The 22,743-nt window shown below is 35.8% G+C and overlaps 1 protein-coding gene across 3 annotated transcripts; it reads right to left on the bottom strand.

Annotated features, from left to right (window-relative positions):
* Positions 1–380: 380 nt before the first annotated feature.
* On the bottom strand, positions 381–14,593 carry LOC105329197 (organic cation transporter protein). Of its 3 annotated transcripts, none has more exons than XM_066070158.1 (9): positions 14,435–14,593; positions 8,435–8,803; positions 7,726–8,147; positions 6,543–6,773; positions 5,911–6,045; positions 4,104–4,186; positions 3,279–3,402; positions 3,046–3,118; positions 381–2,915 (listed from the first exon to the last, which is right to left on the bottom strand). In XM_066070158.1, exons 2-9 carry the CDS (start codon positions 8,789–8,791, stop codon positions 2,772–2,774), a joined length of 1,569 nt encoding a protein of 522 aa, XP_065926230.1. In that variant the 5' UTR covers positions 8,792–8,803; positions 14,435–14,593; the 3' UTR covers positions 381–2,771. The 3 variants fall into 3 exon arrangements, with proteins under 3 accessions (XP_065926230.1, XP_065926228.1, XP_065926229.1); XM_066070156.1 differs by lacking the exon at positions 14,435–14,593 and adding an exon at positions 14,246–14,299; XM_066070157.1 differs by lacking the exon at positions 14,435–14,593 and adding an exon at positions 13,319–13,475.
* Positions 14,594–22,743: the final 8,150 nt, after the last annotated feature.

Here is a 22,743-nt window from a genome sequence, read left to right as displayed (position 1 = left end):
TTATGAGCAGCTTTGTTGTAATCTCTTTTTTTGACCTGATTTTTAAGGGTCATGTTAAGTGTGCAATGAAAAAAGTTATGTTGTAGAATTAACAAGCATTGGCTAACCACAAAGTGCCTTATACAGAACTGTGCAATTAAGCCATGTTTACTATGCAATGATAAATGTTTTTTATATATATAATTATGTATCTTTGTATCTGTCTCCTGTCTAGGATGTAAATGATTGCACCGTTTCATGTCCTTGTGTGTCTATATATACAAGAGGTTGTATGGAATCCATGTTTTTTTCTGTATTTTGTTTTATGAACTGCTTTTATATATATCAAATTAAGTATTATCAGATAAGAAATATTACAGGCACCGAAGAGAAGGGATGAATTTTAAAATTGTAGCAGTTTTATGCCTGTCACTGTTTCTTGCGCTTTGCTTCAATTACTAAAAATAGTGATGATGTAATACTCAATTTCTGTCAGGAATCTCTGTTTCTTTTTCTGCTCAGACAAATGTGTGAATGGGAGATGTGGCGATGCACTGGGATTATGTTAATTCATTATTGTAAATGCATTTATCACATCCTGTAGATAATGACATCATTCAAGACAATCATAATTCCATCTTTGATTCCCCCAATGATTCTAGCCAATCATGATATGTGAAACAAAGCACACAAAGGCTTTACACAATAATTCTGTGACGGCTATTCTGATTGGACAGTGATCATTGGGCTTGAATGAATGATTTTACTTGGTAGATGATGAACAAAATTAATGTGTGTTAAAATGAATATATGTATTTTTTTTTCATATTAACTCCATGGCGAGTTCGTAGATGAAAGAAGGTCAATAAATGCAAATTTTTAACAACCTTTTTGGGCATGATCAAAATTATGAATTAATTTTTTTTTGCATATTTCAATGTTCATGGCATTAAAGCTAATTCTTTTAAAAATAAAGTTTCTAAGAAAAATATAAGTGATGTTTTTGAATTTTTGTTTAGTTGGCTAATTATTTTAAGATCATAGTCTATAATATTTGTCTTAATTCTCCTCTAAATTTACCACTTGTGTCAAACGTTATTAACAACTTGTTTAATCACTATTTTGAATCAGTTCCTTTTGAGATATGCATACAGAAAATTATGATAAAGAAAAATTGTGACCAAAATTTGTAACGTTCATATGCTAAGAATTATTATATGAGGAAAACTTAAGCTCTAAGTTTGTGAAAATAAAATGACAGCAAACTAGTATAAAGATGTACTAAGTATCCACTTAACGCATACTTTGTACCATGGCCTGTGTAGAACCTAAATTGTCCATATTTGTACATGTAATTCAATAATTCAAAACGGATATCGGTATTTATGTTGGAGACTATCTTCTAATAAAACATGGGGATATGAAATGTGAAATGAGTACATGAGTTAGGTACTAAACGAGTATTAAATAATTAAACAAAGACAGCACTATTACATATTTTTGATATATAAATAGTAAAGCTACATGTATAGTCTTTAACTTGTGTCAAAGCATAATAGTCTCTGGTGTCGAAGTTATACGTTCGTTGTTCAGGTGAGTGATACGGCCCATGGACCTATCGTTTCCTAGAGAATTTTTTTTCTTGTGCAAAATAAAATACAATATAAATAATTTGTAAATTATTGTTCAAGTTTTGTGTATATTAGACAAGACCAAGTTTGGTTTCTCCATTCAAATAAGCTTAACTTTATTATATTAAGTTCTCTTTTTTTAGAGTGCTATAAAAACTTTCAATTGTTGAAAGTGAGTCAAGTAAATTTAATCTTCTCAATAATTAAATGTTGAGTTTTTTTTTTTCATTCCAGTATAAATAGAATATAAAACACAACACTCTTTCGTTTGCAAAGCAAACACAGCTTTTGAGAGATTCGTGGACCTTACATAATTACTGTCTCGTTTTTCAAATATAGGAACCAATCATTCACCTTGCATCTTTATTTTAAATGTTGAATATCTTCGTAAAGGCCCTTTCACAAGTGGTGCACGAGCAGAAGCTATAAAATATTCGTGCGGCTGAAAAATTCGATCGTAAATTGTTGCCAAAATAAGCACATATGAAAAAGTGTTCGTATGAAATTCGCACGATCTAAAGCAACCGTTGTGCAATCAAAACGCTAAATCTTGCGATATACGGTATCTTGCGTCCATATGCGACGGACAGTTGTACAATGAATGCGATTGGATCGCACCAGTGATCAGGTGATCGGACGATTGAACGTTCACCAATGTGATTGACGTACGAATGCTCGTGAGAGCCAGATTGGGTATATACATAATTATGTATATCCATGGTCAATTGTGGTCTGAAACAGAGATGCTTATTCAGCTAGTGTATATATACTATAGTGGCAAAGCATGGCAAATTGAAACTAATAAATCGTGCAATAATAATCATGCACCTTACGATCCAAATCTAAATTTTTCGATCGCACGAATATTTTGTCGCTTCTGCTTGTGTGCAAATATAATTGTTAAAGGGCCTTTAGGTATGTGATGCATCAGGCATTGTGGAGATTCGCTGTCAACCATCGAACTTTACTGGTCAAGCACTTGAAGAACATGCCAACGCCACTGGATCTGATTCACTGGATGTATATATAACATCGACATTTCAATTTTTTTTTTCCAAAATATATTTATTAAAATACTATATATTCTAATACTTTTTCTACTAATATCTATGGTCACCCATTTGGGATACTAAGGTATATAAAGCCATGCAGCTGCCTTGATCACTTTCGGTTCCCCGCAACACGAACCTCCAGGTTGTCAGAAATTGTTTTGTCTTTAGTTTCTTTCAGTAGAAGGCACGTGATGGCTGAGGTTAAGGTCACAACAAAGCAGATGATGTACATCACTCCTGGTGTTACTTTGTTCTGAAATGCAGACAAGCAAAAGACTGTTATTTTGCGTTGCAACGCATGCGTACATGTATCTTTTCTTGTAAGTACAATTATGAGAGAGAGAGAGAGAGAGAGAGAGAGAGAGAGAGATTCTTTCACTAACCACCAAAACAAGCTGAGGTGCTATGAGAGCACCGATTCTTGAAATGGAGTTCTGAGTTCCATAGCCGATGTTCCTGTTCAGAAATAAAAAATTAAACGCTGCAGAATTTAGAAAGTAAATTGAAAATTGAATGTAACTTTTATTAAAAGCGGAAAACTACCGTAGACTATACATGTACGAACTAGTGCATCGACAATTATAAATATTTCAGTGAATGTACATGTACATTGTACCTTACGACAGTTGGATATACTTCCGTTGTAAAAGCCATAATGGCAGCCCATGAGGCGGAAACTCCAAACTTAGCGGCGAGCGCGAAGCCATTAATCAAAGTTTTTTGAAGGCCAGAGTCCACATCTACAAAACATGCAAAAAAGTCATACACAATATAAACGTTACATGATGACAGATTTATGTAAGAACAGAATATGATTATTATATCAAATGTTTTCCGATCCTCAGGAAGTTTTAGTGTGTAGTATAATTACAGAAGTCGGCAACTTTGTTTAAAGATACATTTATGTTCGTAATAATTTCTGTTACATGATAGCAATTGCCATGCACATCAGTCCTTTTTTTTCTTTTTTTTTAGTAGGCGGGTTCGAACCAAGGGTTCGCCGATTAAAAATTTCAAAAACTCTCCTCCTTTTTTATATTCTACTAAACCAATTGAGTTCATTTACGTAGGTAAAAAAAATGAAATTATGGCGATATTATGCAAAACTTTCACGATATAACTTTGAGAACAACCGCCAAACGGTCACGAATAAATGCCAAACTTTCGTGATAAAACGCAAATCGTTCACGCAGAAAAGCGTAACTTCATGGAATAAACGCGCATTGTTTGCAATACAGCACGAAACTGAAATCGCAAAACATGCGTGAAAATTATCTCCCATCTCATTTAGACATTGCAGGAGATTATGATCATAACTTAGCTTTTCATATTCCATTATCGGGCTTTTTGTTAAATACATATATAGTAAATGCGTACCAGATTATACATGTAAGCACATAGTGTTGTTTTAGTACATACAAGGGTTAGTGAGCTATCTCACCAATCATCTGAGATACAGCAACTCCGAGACAGGCCGCCGATCCAATCATAAAATACCCCAGGCAAGTCCAGCGCCGCCCCAACCTACAGAAAAGCAATTATCGGTTACTTTTCGGTAGCTGATAGAACTTTACAAGTTACATACAAATCGGTATAGGAGTAGAACTTACTGGTTACTGTTCAGTAGTAACAGAACTTACCGGTTACTGTTCAGAAGTAACAGAATTGATACTGGTTACTCTTCAGTAGTAACAGAACTTACTGGTTACTGTTCAGTAGTAACAGAAATTACTGGTTACTGTTCAGTAGTGACAGAACTTACTGGTTACTGTTCAGAAGTAACAGAACTTACCGATTACTGTTCAGTAATGACAAAACTTATATTGGTTACGGTTAAGTAGTAACAGAACTTATACCGTAAACTGTTCAGTAGTAACAGAACTTAGCGATTACTCTTCAGTAGTGACAGAACTTACTGGTTACTGTTCAGTAGTAACAGAACTTATACCGGTTACTGTTCAGTAGTAACAGAACTTATACTGGTTACGGTTAAGTAGTAACAGAACTTACCGGTTACTGTTCAGTAGTAACAGAACTTATACCGGTTACTGTTTAGTTGTAACAGAACTTACCAGTTACTGTTCAGCAGTAACAGAACTTATACCGGTTACTGTTCAGTTGTAACAGAACTTATAGTGGTTACTGTTCAGAAGTGACAGAACTTACTGGTTACTTTTCAGTAGTAACAGAACTTACTGGTTACTCTTCAGTAGTAACAGAACTTACCGGTTACTGTTCAGTAGTAACAGAACTTATAGTGGTTACTGTTCAGTAGTGACAGAACTTACTGGTTACTTTTCAGTAGTAACAAAACTTACTGGTTACTGTTCAGTAGTAACAGAACTTACAAGCTACTGTTCAGTAGTAACAGAACTTATAGTGGTTACTGTTCAGTAGTCACAGAACTTATACTGGTTACTGTTCAGTAGTAACAGAACTTATTGGTTACTGTTAAGTAGTAACAGAACTTACCAGCTACTATTCAGGAGTAACAGAACTTATAGTGGTTACTGTTCAGTAGTAACAGAACTTACTGGTTACTGTTCAGTAGTAACAGAACTTACCAGCTACTGTTCAGTAGTAACAGAACTTATACCGGTTACTGTTCAGTAGTAACAGAACTTATACTGGTTACGGTTAAGTAGTAACAGAACTTACCAGTTACTGTTCAGTAGTGACAGAACTTACCAGTGGCCCAGTTACTGTTCAACAGCTTTAGAACTTACTGGTTACGGTTCAGTAGGAACAGAACTTACTGGTTACTGTTCAGTAGTAACAGAACTTACTGGTTACTGTTCAGTAGTAACAGAACTTAAAGTGGTTACTGTTCAGTAGTTACAGAACTTATACTGGTTACTGTTCAGTAGTAACAGAACTTACCGGCTACCGTTCAGTAGTGACAGAACCTACCGGTTACTGTTCAGTAGTGACAGAACTAACCGGTTACTGTTCAGTAGTGACAGAACTTACTGGTTACTGTTAAGTAGTAACAGAACTTATTGGTTACTGTTCAGTAGTAACAGAACTTACTGGTTACTGTTCAGTAGTAACAGAACTTAATACTGGTTACTGTTCAGTAGCTTTAGTATTTATTTACTGGGTACTGTTCAACAGTTTTAATATTTACCGGTTACTATTCAACAGCTTCAGCATTTACCGGTTACTGTTCAACAGCTTTAGAACTTACTGGTTACTGTTCAACAGCTTTAGAACTTACCGGTTTACTGTTCAACAGGTTTAGTACTTACCGGTTACTGAGGTACCAGATGCTCATCAGAGCCGGTATGTCTATAACACTGAGTAGAAACATGTTGAGGTAGAGGTCTCCTGAGAGTTGATCCACGCTGTACGAAATGGCGTAATACGCGTAACCACACGAAAACCTAGGGAAAATAGATCTGACGTTATACGCAGAATCATATCAAAATTAAATATATGATACACGTGATATATAAATAAGATTTGATGTTATACATGGAATGCTATGGTATAGAGTAAGACACAAAAACACACTAACAGCCTATGAGGAAAACGAAACAACACTGTATAACACGGGAAGCATAACGCATGTGTAACTTGAAATATACACGTTCATAAGAAGGTTCTAAAAAATATATAATTAATATCGTTATTTCTAATTTTTGGGGGTTTATGTGCATACAGGTGTCAGTTTATTAGTACAAAACTGTTTCTTGTAAAGTCATATCACCAGAGTCATGTTAACGATGCGAAATATTTTTTTTGTTTCTTATGCAAGTTCCGTAGACAGATATTAATATACAATTTGAGGCAATAATTGCAACAAAGTCAAAAAAAAAACCCTTAGAATTTCATTATACGAAGTAGTTCAATTGTGAAAGTCCCTCTGTAATGATATTACCAACCAACACCAGCCAGTGCCGTGGTTTTGAGCAGTGATCTGTCCCGGATCAGTTCCAGGAAGGTGTATTGGCGGCTCCCTTGGAACGAGGGGTCCGAATCGACGACAGTCCGTAGCTTATTTAGATCGGGTTTGGGATGATTATTCATTCGAGCTATTTTCTTGATGACTTTATCTGCTTCCGCCAATTTGTCATGGGAAACCAACCATCGGAAGCTCTCTGGGACAATCCTGCAAAAAAAAAAATCTTAAACTTTGAAAATTGTAAGCTAATATCATGTCCTCGCCCCTTAATTACGTGAAAAACACAAATCACTATTGTAATTAAGGTGGAATAACACATCTGGAAAGTCACTCAAATTAACAGTAATTTATTTGATTATGAAAGTTATAATGATAAATAAACTATACATGTACATATGCCAAATAAGCGAAAAAATTGCAGTTTGGGGATAAAAAATTGTTCTGTTAATTTAAGCTGAGGAAAATTAAATTCTGTACGAAAAGAAAGATGATATCCTCATAATTGCAACAAGATGTTATTTTACGTGCATGTCAGATATAACAGTCGTAATTGAGCAAAGTACATGTAGAGTTGTTTCAATTTTGCGGCTAAGTCATTTCATGAGAAAAACGTTTATCTTAACCGAATGAGCAAATACATAAATGTACATGTACATGTAAGATAAGAAAAGGGGGAACCTCTCAAATAAATGTAGAAGGATGTCTTTATTACAATCATCCCTTCCTAACAATATTAAACGGCAACATGAGACTTCCGGGTCGAATGTTCATAATAAAACCTAAATTCTAGAAAGAATATATTCAAACGTTGTTCTGTAAATTAATTCGCGTGCAAGAAATTTTTGCAAGGGTTGTAGTGAATATTTCTCGTGAGCCAGTCTCTTTAAAAATGTCTTCTTTGTTTTATATATGATTTCAAACATAGACTTGAAATTACGAATAAGTGACATCGCGAACCATTTTATCACAAATCAGTCAATTCAGTGGGTAAACGATACATAATCAGGATTTTCCAGGAGAAGTGACCATACAGCTTGATTTAAAAAGGGTTCAAGTAGTTTTAAATAAAAACATGAGAAAAAGCAAGTATACAACACTTGTATGTTCCTTCAAAATGACCTCTTGCTTTTTATGAATCAATTTTCGATTGCTAACTTACCACCAGGTAAAGAGGCTTAGTCCAGTTAGGCCCCCTGTCAAGATGTGAAGGCTTTTCCAGTCCTTCAGTATGTAAGAAAAGAAGCCCAAGAGTGCGGCCCATATGGACCAATCAGGAACGGCGATTTGAATCGGCCGGAATTTAGTGGGCGTAAACTCCACAGAGAAGGTGTAGAACACGGTCAGGTAGGCCCCGCACCCGAGCCCAATGATAAATCGAGTGACGGCGAACATGATCCATGAGGTGGAGAATCCAGCGACGATGTTGGAGACGGAGAGGATGAGGATGGAGACGTAGAAAGTCGGCTTCCGGCCAATCACGTCGGCGAGCTGTCCCCCCAGCAGACCGGAAATCAGGAGACCCGCCATCTGCACCGAGGAGACTGTTGCCGTGACCCACTTGTCGTCACAAATTAACCCCCACTGCAAAAGACGACATCACCTAGGTGAAGATGCTAAAGAAAGGGACCAAACTCGTTTGTAAGGTTAAAAGCTCAATTAAATTTTGGGATCTGTCTCAGTTTTATTCAGTACATAAAACACATTTTACTCAAAAAATTATCATTAAATACAAGTAAGCATGTATGCAAACCACGGACAATATCAACGATCATCTCCAACCTCGAGAGCCAGAGTTACGCCGTTTAAGATGGTGGCTAAAGACATGCAGCAGTTAAAGCATTGATTTCAATAAAAAATCAGACATTAACCTCGTTGATGATAGTTCTCATACTGTCATCAAACACGAAGGACTGACAGACAGAGGATTCATTGGACGGAGGGGTACAAGTTTGGAACGACTTCGTCATCTCCGGGACCGTGACGTTGGGAAAAGAAGAAGGTAATACGGTGGTGTTGTAGTTGATAGCGCCGCTGGCGGGGGTATATGTGGTGTTAGGGTACACACACCACCAATCCGGCGCCGCCCCCGCGAAGGCCATGATGAGGAGGCTCCAGGTGATGGAGACCTTGCTGAGGAGGATGCTGCCGTGGAGGAGGACCTGGAACTTCCCGAACCCCCCGATCTCCTCAATCACTTCCTCCAGGTAGTCACTTGTCGTCTTCATGTCGGGATCAATCTGCCAAAAACATTGAGATATATACAAATGTACTTATAAAGATCCTTTCAACATAAAAATTCAATCAATGAGTAAATTGTTACATGTATTTCCCGTTTTAACAAACTTGAATCCCCTTCATCGAATGATGCTTTGTGCCAAGTTTGATCAAAATTGGCCCTGTGGTAAAAAGTTTACAGACGGACGGGCGGAATAACGGACGGACAGATAGACAGATGGACGCCGGACAAAAAGTGAGCTTTCAGCTCGGATGACCAAAAAAGATTGAAACGAAAATATACTTGATTGGGGATGTGGTCCGCCCATTAAGCAGAGGAATGTTGGTTCAATTCCCAGTCTTGTAATTTGGAATGTTTAAACAATAAATTTTGTACGCTTATCCTTGGCCCTTTGGTTTTACATAGCACAAGTAGTCAATAAATAGTAGAATTTCAACATGTTCTTGCGAAAAAAGCACCACTCGTCTGGCTAACTCTGGAATTTATGCATAGTAGATTTACATTAAGTTGTTTGACATCCACTGTAAATATTCAAATTGCATTATTATTCACCAAACTGACATCTCAAAATATTTGTTCCCATAATGGTACTGCTGCTTTGTTTTGACATTCTTTCTCCGCATATAGATTAAGGTGGAATGGAACATCTCCATGTTATGACGTGTTATTTATCAAAATAACCTTGTCAATACAATCAAATATAGTTTTATAAATAGTTTCTTTCCAAAACTGTTAGCTATTATCGTAGCGCTGTGGGCTAGAGGTTTCTCGGCGAATCTGTAAGTCATGGGTTCGAATCCCGCTTGAGGGTTTCAAGATTTTTACCTTTACCAAAAAATTAAATACGTATTCTGTTTATATTTATTTAAATTCTAAATCGGCCAAGATATTTTCATGTACTTTAATCCACATTAATTAATATCGATATCTGTCCCTTACCACCTTATTTACTAGTAACTTGTATTTTGATGACACCTTAGCATACCTGGACCTAAAAAGTTATTTGGAAACCACCAGGATGTGTTACACGGCACTACACTGATGATGTAGTACTAACTTATTAACTGTTGCACCCAGCAGCAATAAACTTCATACACTGTTCTATCACTAGAACCTGAGTTCAGAGACCAGCACTGGTTAAATTCCTATAGTCACTGTGTGTGACTAGCAAGAACATTCATTGTCATTCCAAAACCATTCAGGGTTAACAGAAATCATTTACCTTTGAGCGTTATTATGAGTATTTATTTATCAATTTATCGTTAATTAATCAACTATCAATAAGTTAATTCGTATTAGAGTATCAAACAAATAGACTCAATGAGTTTTGAAAAAGTTATTGAGTAATCGATTATCAAACTGGTGGGTTGTGAATTATCGAAACATTATTTGAGTAACCGATTATTAAACAAGCGGTAATTATCAAACAGTTATTTTAAAGCGATTAAACAGCTATGGGGTTAAAGCATTGGTTTTAAGCGACATTTGCGTTATTTAAATGGATAACGTGTGAATTGTTTTTCTTCATTTGAATTAAAGGATTAAAATGTCAATTTTCACTTGCTTTTTATGCTGACAGGATCAAGATGTTCTTTAGGTAGATTAGGAGATATTTTATAATTAAATAATTGTTATAATTTTGACACGATAAATACCTGAAGTTCAACCTTTGATCGCCTATAAAATTCGTCCTTGGGAAGTTTCAAAGAACAAAGTTTTGAAATGAAGTTGTGTAAGTAAGCATTTCATGCTGGAATGAACTTTCAATAAATTTAAATTTAATTAAATACTACTTCGGTGTGGATGGGAAATGTTGGTGAACTTTTGAGTCTCATTTCAACACCTGTCAATGCATTGTCTCTGTAATCTTTCATTGTTTTTATGAAGTGTACTTTAATTTAATCATTGGATTAGGATTTTATGTTTCGATGGATTTAGGAACGACGAAATTAACTATGCAGTTTTTATGTGAACATCGTGTTACAAACTTTGAGTTAAGGAATAAAGGTTCAAACGTCACCGTAAATTAAAAAAAAAGAACATTAGATGATATCGTTTAAGATAAGTGTAATATATGCTCCAGCATACAACTTAGCATTTAGTGGGCTTTTAGAATTCGTCCCTGATAAGAATTTAATTCAGTGTTTTAACGCATGCAAATTCCATGTTTTCTTTGTGCCTATACGCTCGAGTTAAATAACGTGATTAAAAAATAAAAAGATTTTTTTCTAAAAATTGATCTGTCTGCTTTCAAGAACTCTTTTTCGTTTGCATACATTGATACAGGTCCTGAATCTTATGTAGATTTCACGACTGAAAATTTATCGCTATAATACTTGTCTGGGAAATTTGTTATGTTTTAGAAAAATAAAGTGAAATAAGAGAAATTCTAGCAGAGTTACAGTTTTCTACTTGCTAAACAAATTAAATATTAAAACGGGATTGCATGGCTTTATCAGACTTTGAACCGACCAAGCTCGAAATAATTTTCAACAGGATTTCAGGTACGAATAAAAGACACTAAAAATTAGTTGCCGCTAAAGAAGAAAAAGAATGTTGATTTTACCATTCAACTTTAAAGAAACTCGATCTATATATTACTACCCACTCACTGATGAGTTATATAAGTACATTTTTTTTTAATTCGGGTGATCCTAAATCTGAACTTGGAATAGATGAGATTTAGCTAGATACGATATTTGCTCTCAAATGACACCTTATTTTGGTGAGAGTGTTTTGAGGCCAGGCAAAAATTTGGGGCCAAGCCAAATTTGAGACCAAAAAGTGAGGCCAGACAAATCTTAGGGCCAGGCCAAGCCAATGAGCCTAGGCCAAGCCACGCCAGGTTTTAGAGTATGGCCCTTAAAATGTAGCCATCAAGAACAGGCGTATGACACTAAATATTGATGGAGGACTTCTCAGATGATGTTGAATTGATTTGGTGTAAATGCCCAAGCTGTTACACAGTTATTTGAAACATATAGTATACACAAAGGGTAAATGTCATCTACGCATTGTTTCTGTTACTATCACATTTATGCGAGCCACATTTTTGAATGCAAGCGACGCATAAATTATCAAACTAATGATATAGACACTACTGTATTGTCGAGGCGCCTTGATATCCCTATTTCTGCTTTTTCATTTGTAAATCTATTTAGGAGGGTGTTTTTTAGTAAATTGAGGGTCAAAACGATTTTTTTGGTTCAATGAGCAGAGCACAACTAACAGTGTGGATCCGAGTTCACCGAAAGGACAGCGATTAAATAAAAGCCCCCCCCCCCTCCATTCCCTGTCCTTCCCGGCCTAACACTATTGTGAGTTCGGAGCTAATGTGTAACGTTGAAATCAATAACAAGAAAGAACTCGTGATAAGCGTTGCTAAACGTTAAAAATAATGGTCGACCCGTTAAAAAAAACCCGTTGATGCTTGATTAAGCCTATAATATTATAAACATGTACATGTATGTAACTTAATATGTCACACTATATTAATATAAACGTCTGCACGAAACACAGACGCTCGCTTCGCGGATTGTGCACTGATGAAGGACACTTGTGTTCGGTGCCCCCGTATAGACTTCATGACGAGTTGAAGAGTGTAAGATACGAAAGCCCGGATGGCTCATTCGAGATTCGAAATACAAAATTCAAATTTCGAAATTCGAGATTCTATATCTCTAAATTTACCAATCAAATCATAGATCTGAAAACCTGTATCCTAGGGAAGGTGAAGAACGTTGTCTGGGGGGAAATATTAGGCCTATACAAATTAAATTAATCGAATTATAACATAGGCATGATAATCAAGTTAAATTTGTATTCCTGTACTTTGTTAAATATAATATTTTCTAAAAAATATCATATTTTAATGGGTTTTTTTTTATTTCGTAATAGGTTATTGAAATAATTGTAGAAAAATATATTTTCATGACAATTAAGTTGCATTCAACAAGAAGCAGGGATTTATACATTTATGCTACTAGTACATATATATATTTAACACAACTACGTCCCAGCTGGAAAAATTAACACTACCATCATACCGCACCTAATTGCTTTGAAGATTGAAAAACAAAAACCCAGGCTCATTCATGGAAACGAAAAAACTCAGCTGGCAATTGGTCACTGGTTCTATAGCCTTTTGAATACATAACATGACCTACCTCCTCCAAAAAAAAAACCGCTTTATAAATAAACCAAATAAACAAACAAACAATAGGAGGCTAACAACACACAGCCTTAGCTGGTTAAATGCTTCGACAATTGTTTGTACAAAGTAAAACATGATATCTATGATATCAAAATAATTTTTTTTTGAGTTGTTTATCAAGGTATTGATTTTTTAAAAAAATTATGTAACTGCCAAAAAAAAGTTTTAAAAAAGAACATCTCTTGTCTTTTGCATTCTTAAACGTTTTTAGACCGTAGCACAACAATGCCGAAGGTAATTCGACTATACTGAGCGAATATCTGGTCATTCATTCACATCTGTAGGTAAATACTATACACTTACCGTGTATCAAATGCACGTGTGTTTGCTCCGTCTGCAACAGAAGAACATGCCCCAGGACTCGGCGCCGTTATGAAGTTATATAAGCAATATGTATTTAGCTGGGGAGTTAGTTGTGTAACACACAAAAATAGGAGAAAGGGGGGGGGGGGTGTTATGTCACACTCTATAAACACTGCGATTTGTTGACAAAACGTGAAAGAAAAACTGGCATTAATCGGATTCCGGACAGAATTTAAGCAACAAAAAATAGGAGGCTCAGGAGTAAATGACTTATTTATCATCACGTGTAGCGCTCGTCACGTGTCTTTTTGTACCAGTTTCTCGTACATAGTTCTATTGACTACTTTGCTATATCATCACGTTCGTATAATGTAAAAGGGAAAGGGCCCACACTGATGGATTTACCTGACAGGTAGCTTGTTCAGGTGAAGAAAAGTTTAAAGTAGCAAACGTTTTCAAAAGTTTACGCAACGGATTTTAACGTAAGCTTATGAACCCTAGTTTCGTAACGTACAAAATAAATCAATTCCGTCTGCCAATATTATGGAAAATATCATGAATGTTAATTATGTTGACCCGAATCGAGTTTGCATTGGACACAGTGATACACATAGATGAATGCTAATGGTCCCTTGGGTTTATGGGGGTGAGCTAGCTAGAGTGTTGCATTCCGATCTGAGGTAGCGACGGAAAATACATTAAGTTTTCTCTGTGCATGATGTTTCGATCTCGAGAGAGATTTTTTCAGAGCAATTTGTTTTGTATTTTGTGTCGTCCCCATTACTTATTCAATAAAGCGCCAATAGTCACATGCATAGCATATCACAGATGTATACTTACTGTATCACTTATTATTGTGGACTTATTTATTTCATTGACCGATTCATGAATTGATTAATAGATTGATATATTAATTGATAATCTTACCATTTCGCCAGTTTTGGACTTGACAAATAATAACAACATGTCCTAGAGGCAGAAATTCGATTCTATTTCCAATTCAGTTTTTTATGTTGCTGCTGAAGTATTGAGGTAACCCTTATCCACAATCATATACAACTATTAAGATTGTCGTAAGGCGATACGTACAAAAGCATCTGCAAAAAAATCCTTTACCTGACACAGAAAATCCCCGGTCCCTCGTCAAAGTATGCCAACTAAAACATGAAGTATGGCGTGTGGGTCTTCGCCCGACAAAATAATGAGCAGTGGGGGAAAGGCTTTATTTGACGTAAACCCCCATTGTGCTTGCTGAGTGCTGAATACTAACCGCATTGTTGATTTCAAATGCGTTGAACCGTTTATTTTTTTTTTAACGTCGAATCACAGGGGCTCGTCACGAAGTTTTTTCAACCTTTTATATATACCACCTCTATACTATAAAATACACAAGGGAGGAATCAAAACTCGGAAAAATCGCTACCTCCCGATTTCGGTCGCCTCGTATTAATTCTTCTCGGACGTTAAACCCTGCACTCTAGGTATCATTAGATCGGGAAAGGACCATAGTTTTTAGGAATACATGTAAAATTTAAACATCGGCAACAATTTTAGAAGTTTTCACGCATTTTCTTCCAGTTTACTCTCCGGTGACACTTTCTTCGATCAGATGTTGCGCTCTCATTGGTCAATTCAATGTTGCTCAAGATAACTCGTACGCGGACTTGTATTTTAGAGGGATTTTCAAACGATATTCAAACTTGCTTTGATGCAAGAAATACATAGTCACGTCCTACCGAATGTCCGATGTATGGTTAAAATATTTCTACATAAATATAAAAATTAATACATATACTCACCACGCAATAAGAACTTCTTCACTCACCATTTGAATATCCCTCTAAAATACGAGTCAACGTACGATTTATCTTGATCAACAAAATTAACCAATGAGAGCGCATGAATAAATTTGGTGCGCAACATCTGATCGAAGAAAGTGTCACCGGAGAGTAAACTGGAAGAAAATGCGTGAAAACTTCTGAAATTGTTGCCGATGTTTAAATTTTGCAGGTATTCCTAAAAACTATGGTCCTTTCCCGATCTAATGATACCTAGAGTGCAGGATTTAACGTCCGAGAAGAATTAATACGAGGCGACCGAAATCGGGAGGTAGCGATTTTTCCGAGTTTTGATTCCTCCCTTGTGTATTTTATAGTATAGAGGTGGTATATATAAAAGGTTGAAAAAACTTCGTGACGAGCCCCTGTGGTCGAATGCTTTAAATACCAAATAATTTGGAAAGTACACGGATCTGCATTATTTATCGAATTTTTATAACTTATCTAACTATTGTAGCTGTTGACTGAGTTAAGTCCTCTTTTTGTCTGCCGCTTAATAGAGCTGCTAGACTAGCTCTGTAATTCATACTGCATCGTCGTAAGCTTTTTATATGGAACGCCTCAACTGCCTCATGTAGGTAATCTTCATAATATGATGATACTTCAACATTACATGATGGTACTTTAACATTACATGCTGATACTTCAACATTACGTGATGGTACCTTAACATTACGTGATGGTACTTTAACATTACGTGCTGATACATGTACTTTAACATTACATGCTGATACTTTAACATTACATGATGGTACGTTAACATTACGTGCTGATAGTTCAACATTACATGCTGATACTTCATTATATGATGGTACTTCACTATGTGGTGGTTCTAAAAATAGGGAAGTTTTAAACTTCGGGCCGTTTCTCTGTTTCAGAGATTGATCATATAGGACTAATGTCCACTGAGACTAGTTTGGATCATGTCAAAAAGCTGGAACTAAAAATAATAAAAAACAGGATTCTGCTTGGAAAATATATGTTATTGAAAAACTGTAGATACTCAGATTATGAAAACCACTGGCAAACAATTTGTGAGAAATTATAACAAGTTTTATGACATATGTGATTGCTTAAACTATTCTCTCTTTTTTTTAATTATATTGACTTGTGAACAAATATTTTGATACATGTACCCCCTTTTCTATTGTATTTTTTTTTAATCTTCTATTTCTCTCTTTTTCTCTTTTCATTTACTGCTATTTTTTTTTATCTATATATTTTTTGTTTGCAAGAAACACGTTTTCACACTACACGGATAATCTATTTCCATTAGATTAATAAGATATTACAATATGTAGAATCTTAAAATGTATGAAATATGTCTGAAATATGTGTGTATGTGGATTTATGTGTGAACAAAAAAAAAAAAATAAAAATAAAAAAGCTGGAACTGAAGAAGTACACAATACACTACAGCTCATGAGAGAGGATCTCTACTGAATAAAAATATTGTCGAAACATATGATTTGTTTTGGTGCAATGTATTTAGGCAAACGACAACCACACATGCAACTTATAAGATCATGCAAAGGATAAAGCATTGCATTGCTGTTGAATCCGATTTTAGCAGTAACTGTACTGTTGAACAAATCAGTGCTTTCATTGCCCACTCTTTCACGAGGATCTCCAGAGAGAACCCATTAATCCCCATAAGTCCAATCTACATGTAACATGAATGACAGAAGTATTTGTTTAGGTGCTTTTTTTTTTTTAAAATTAGCTGTTCGCTCTGACTAAGCGCCAAAAGATTGGGTTCTGAATGCACATTTTTAGACCAAAATTCCCTGAAGGACTTTTGGTACCCCCTGATTTTTATGCGCTGAGCCCCAATGAACTCACAATGCAGCCATTCTTTAAAATTTAAAATGACCCATTTAAAAGACAACACTTAATCAAATAGTAGCATTTGTTGAGTATCTCGTTCTAAACAAGTTTTAGTGGACCTTAGTCCAATCTGATCAATCTCCGAAACAGAGAAACAGCCCAGTGTTAAAAACTTTACAGGCATCCACGTGTTCTGAGTTTTAGCGTATTTCGTTCCCTAGGCGACGCTTCCCTAACCCTATTTTTAGAACTACCGCATAGTGAAGTACCATCATATAATGAAGTATCAGCATGTAATGTTAAAGTATCAGCATGTAATGTTAAAGTATCAGCATGTAATGTTGAAGTATCAGCACGTAATGTTAAAGTACCATCATGCAATGTTAAAGTATCAGCATGTAATGTTGAAGTATCAGCATGTAATGTTAAAGTACCATCATGTAATGTTAAAGTATCAGCATGTAATGTTGAAGTATCAGCACGTAATGTTAAAGTACCATCATGCAATGTTAAAGTATCAGCATGTAATGTTGAAGTATCGGCATGTAATGTTAAAGTACCATCACGTAATGTTAAAGTATCAGCATGTAATGTTAAAGTATCAGCATGTAATGTTGAAGTATCATCATACTATGAAGATTATCTACATAAGGCAGTTGAGGCGTTCCATATTTTTACATCTTTGTCATTATGATAAACCATTCGCATTTTTTTCTCACTTAAGATAAAATTGTATAGATTTGAGATTTAATTCATATTTAAGGAATAATGAATATTACAAATCCACGCAGATGTTATAACAGTTCTAGATTTCCTACCTATTATAAATTGATACAGTCATATGTATTATCGTGACAATAACTTCATAGTTGATCCAAAAGGTCGGATCTCGTCGAGTTGCCAGGCGCGGATCATCAATCAGATAAAACGAGATGCGAAAAATGATGGGTGTATGTAATAACAAAGAGGCAAAACAATTACAGATGATTACAGAGGAGTATATTTATACATGTACCTCTGAAGATCTATGTTTAGGTATATAAAGGGTGTGTAATCGTTATAGAGTGATTTAGAGGCATAACCGTTATAGAGGGTTTCAGAGGCTTTACCATTAAAGGGGGTTTAAGGGGCATTACCGTTATAAAGAGGTTCAGGGGCATTACCGTTATAGTGGGGTTTAGGGGCATTACCGTTATAGAGGGGATCAGGGGCTTTACCGTTATTTAAAGGAGTTTAGGGGCATTACCGTTATAGAGGGTTTTAGGGCGTTAAATGGGGGTTCAGAGGCATTACTGTTATAAGGAGGCTCAGAGGCTTTACAATTACGAAATTTCGAGGCTGTACCGTTATAGAGGAGTTCAGATGCTTTCCGTTATAGAGGGATTTAAAGGCTTTACCGTCAATATAGAGGGGCTCATAGGTATCACAATTATGGAGTTAAGAGGCATTATCGTTATAGAGGGGTTCAGGGGCTTTACCGTTATAGAGGGTTTCAGAGGCATTACCGTTATAGAGAGATTCAAAGGCTTTACCGTTATAGAGGGGTTCAGATGCATTACCGTTAAAGAGGGGTTCAGGGGCAATACCGTTATAGAGAGGTTCAAAGGCATTGTCGTTATAGAGGGTTAAAAGGCATTACCGTTAAAGAGGGGTTCAGGGGCAATACCGTTATAGAGAGGTTCAAAGGCATTGTCGTTATAGAGGGTTAAAAGGCATTACCGTTTAAGGGGGGTTCAGGGGCATTACTGTTATAAGGGGGCACAGAGGCATTACAGTTATGGAGTTCAGAGGCATTATCGTTTTAGAGGGGTTCAAGAGTTTTACCGTTATAGAGGGTTTCAGAGGCATTACCGTTATAAAGGGGTTCAGAGCCTTACTGTTAAAGAGAGGTTCAAAGGCATTACTGTTATAGAGAGGTTCAAAGGCATAACTGTTATAGATGGGCTCAGATGCATTACAATTATAAGGAGTTCAGAAGAGATTACGCCGCCAAGGATATAGAGGTTTAACCGTTATAGATATGCTCTGATATAAATACGGTTATAAAGGTGTTTCCGTTTTATTTTTAAAAAAAAAACTGTTATAAAGTACGTTGACATAACCGTTGTAGAATAGGAATAGCCTAGTATACGAATGATGACAGTTGTTGCATCGTTATAAATAACCAGAGCGATAGGCCCTGGGGCCACATCACTCACCTGATTTCCATTGGTCTAAACTCTAGCGGAAGCGTTATGAATCAAATACTTGCTATCCAGTCAAATGCAAACAGTGGAATCTTAGAGCACAGTGTCAATTTATTTGTTAGAGCTAATTACAAACCATCAACGACTTCTTAGCAAAGATTTGCCAGCATTGTTCTTTCTAGTTAAATTCAATTCATTTAATAATTATTCAACGCGTTATATGTATATTCTGACCTACCAAAAAAGATACATTTAACTTGAGAAAATATGATTTGCAACTTTATAATGTAATTAAAATTATTCCCCCCAATTGTAGACTGTTTTCCAGTCATTAATTAATTACAATGCGCTTGTACTCGTAATCAATAACAACGAACCAGCTGTTGTTTGAATATACATATAACGATTTTTTATCCCGACCTTAATTTGACCTCAGTGTAAAAGAAAAGAGATTTTAAAGTTTCTTATCAATTAATTTATTCATTTGAAATATATTATTAGAACCGATTTGGTTGACTTTTTCCGATGGTGATCGCGTTCAATTCTCAATAACATAAGGCTAATGTTTAAGTTTGGTGATTACGGGCTTTTTGTTTCTTGAGAAGACGGCTTTTGAATTATCTGATCGTATCTTTACTCATATTGTTGTTATTATTGGAGAGTAGTTTAGTAGTAGTAGACTCCAAGCCCAATTTTCACTCTTTCCAAATTATCTCCCATTCAAAGAGGAACTGGCCTTGCATTTGAACAAACTTAAAAGCCTTTCCCACAAGACTGATTTATTCCAAGTTAGGTTGAAATTGGAATAGTGATTCTTGGAAAAAAAATATTTTAAAGATCAAACTCTATTTTAACTTTTTCTTAATTATCTCTTCTTTGAAAAAGAACTGGTCCTTTATATGAACAAAATTGTAAGTCCTTCCCCCAAGAATGCTTTGTGCCAAGATTGGTTGAAATTGGCCAAGTGGTTCTGGAGATGAAGATCAAAATATGAAACGTTTACGATGACGACGACAACATGGACCGACAACGGACAAAGGTCACTTGAGCCTTTGACTCAGGTGAGCAAAAATGATTACAGCTGTAGGATTGCCTTAAGTTCACAAATGATTACAGTTACAGCTTCGTGACAAATAATCAAAGGCATTACCTTTACAAATGATTACAATTGTAGCATCGTGACAAATAATATGATATTTTCATAAATGGCATTTCCGTTACACAGGTGTTTTGCAGCATTCTACGGTTTATTGTGGATACATATTAATTATTATAATCATAATACATACATCTATTGATTGATTACCCATTCTTTTTAGGTTCGTTTTTTAGCTCACCTGAGCTGAAAGCTCAAGTGAGCTATTCTGATCACATTTTGTCCGTCGTCCGTCTGTCCGTCCGTCTGTCTGTCCGTCTGTCCGTCTGTCCGTCTGTAAACTTTTTACATTTTGAACTTCTTCTCTAAAACCGCTTATCCAATTTCAACCAAATTTGGCACAAAGCATCCTTATGTGAGGGCGAATATAAATTGCAGAAATAAAAGTCCGATCTGTATTCAAAGCGGAGAAAACCTTGAAACTGTAGAAAAAGGGGGGTGCATTTTTAAAAATCTTCTTCTCAAGAACTAATTAGTTCAATTCAACGTAGTTTAGCATAAATTATCCTTATGGGAAGGAAAATATAAATTGCAAAAACTAAGTGCTAATTCTGATTCAAATCTGAGTTATTACGAAAATAATAATAAAGGAAATGCGTGTTTCAATCAGTTTAATAGCTTCGGGCTCGGCATACGGTAAGAATTACCTACGGTAAAATGGGTAGGCAAGACTTGGTCTGAGCAAAACAAAAGATTGGCAGGTATTAATCTGCCAATCTCATTAAAATTTCGGGATATTTGATGGACCAGTATATTTGTATTCGCTGTATGCCGATCTGCCCCGGCTTTTATTTTGCCACGGCCTGGGTTTGCATACCCATTTTACCAAGACTCGTATTCCATACTTCTAAAACGAGGTTCTTTGTTTAAAGCAGCCATGACATCATACGAAAAAGGGTCGATCTGACTATGATGAATTTACTTGCTATGCAACCGTTCGCGTATGAAGGGAAATTTTTGAAACATGCAAAATATATTGGTGCCGATTTTGTGAAGTAAATTAAGGCTAAATATTTCAATGCGTTGACAGTTTTCACACATGACGTTGGTGTTAGCTTGTTCTGATTTTCGTTTCGTTTTCATTATTTATGCTTTGTAACCTGGGAACTATCGTCTGTATTTCGTGATTTTTACGTATCAAATAAAACAGAGACTTCGGTAAATCAAACAGTTAACAGTTTACCTGCGCAAATTAAGCAATATCTGATGTAGGGGTACTGAAGTACAATTCATTCTATCGGTAATTCGGCATTGTCTTTTGCGTAATGGTAGATTAATGCAATAGGTTTTGTTGAGATGCTCGGCATTTTCTCGAGTTTATTCAGTTTAAATAGAGTTTGATATCGCTGACGGAAATATGTAGGTATATACATGTATATATATGATTCATTTCGAAAAAATAAATTGTGTTCTTTATTTGTTATACATGTAGCTAGTGCATGTTTCTTGTGTTTAATTGTTACCCTACAATTTCTATTTACTAACCATATTTGAGTGTTAAGCTTCGAATTATAAGCAAGATACAGAGATTTGCTCACAATTCTATGTTTGTACACAGATCTTAAAAGCTACAGATTAAAAAAGTAAAAAAATTGTCAATATTTATTACGAAAATTTTCAAAGTCTGTTCTTCCAGAAACCAACTTATTGAATTGTAAACTTAACCTTTTTAGCTCACCTGAGGGTGGGGCCACAATGGGGGGGGGGGGGTCGAAGTTTAACAAATAAATATATAGAGTAAATCTTTAAAAATCGTCTTCTCAGAAACTAATCGGCCAGGAAAGCTGAAACTTGTGTGGAAGCATCCTCAGGTAGTGTAGATTCAAAGTTGTGAAAATCATGACCCCCGGGGGTAGGGTGGGGCCACAATGGGGGGGTCGAAGTTTAACATATGAATATAAAAAGTAAATCTTTAAAAATCTTCTTCTCAGAAACTAATCGGCCAGGAAAGCTGAGACTTGTGTGGAAGCATCCTCAGGTAGTGTAGATTCAAATTTGTAAAAATAATGACCCCCGAGGGTAGGGTGGGGCCACAATGGGGGATCGAAGTTTTACATAGGAATATATACAGTAAATCTTTAAAAATCTTGTTCTCAGAAACTAATCAGCCAGGAAAGCTGAAACTTGTGTGAAAGCATCCTCAGGTAGTGTAGATTCAGAGTTGTGAAAATAATGATCCCCAGGGGTAGGGTGGGGCCACAATGGGGGGGGGGTCAAAGTTTAACAAAGGAATATATAGGGTAAATCTTTAAAAATCTTCTCAGAAACTAATCAGCCAGATGATTCTTTATAATTGTTAAGACTTTGGCCCCAGGACAATTCTTTGGCCTCATGAGAAGGTTCAGAGTTTGATGTACGTTTATATCCCGTATATAAACTATTGTTAGGGATCTTTTTGAGAACTGCAATACTCAACAT

Source organism: Magallana gigas, chromosome 8 (genome assembly GCF_963853765.1).
Source record: "Magallana gigas chromosome 8, xbMagGiga1.1, whole genome shotgun sequence".
Classification (NCBI taxonomy): domain Eukaryota; kingdom Metazoa; phylum Mollusca; class Bivalvia; order Ostreida; family Ostreidae; genus Magallana; species Magallana gigas.
This window is presented reverse-complemented; position numbering and strand designations above follow the sequence as displayed.

Bases quoted from the DNA above. Each gene is read 5' to 3' on its own strand.
- LOC105329197 (XM_066070156.1), bottom strand. From the start codon at position 14,284: ATGTTGTTATTATTTGTCAAGTCCAAAACTGGCGAAATG. The intron at 8,804-14,245 runs GTAAGATTATCA...TGTTTTTGGCAG, and splicing joins AGTCCAAAACTGGCGAAATG to ATTGATCCCGACATGAAGAC. The intron at 8,148-8,434 runs GTTAATGTCTGA...CGTCTTTTGCAG, and splicing joins TGAGAACTATCATCAACGAG to TGGGGGTTAATTTGTGACGA.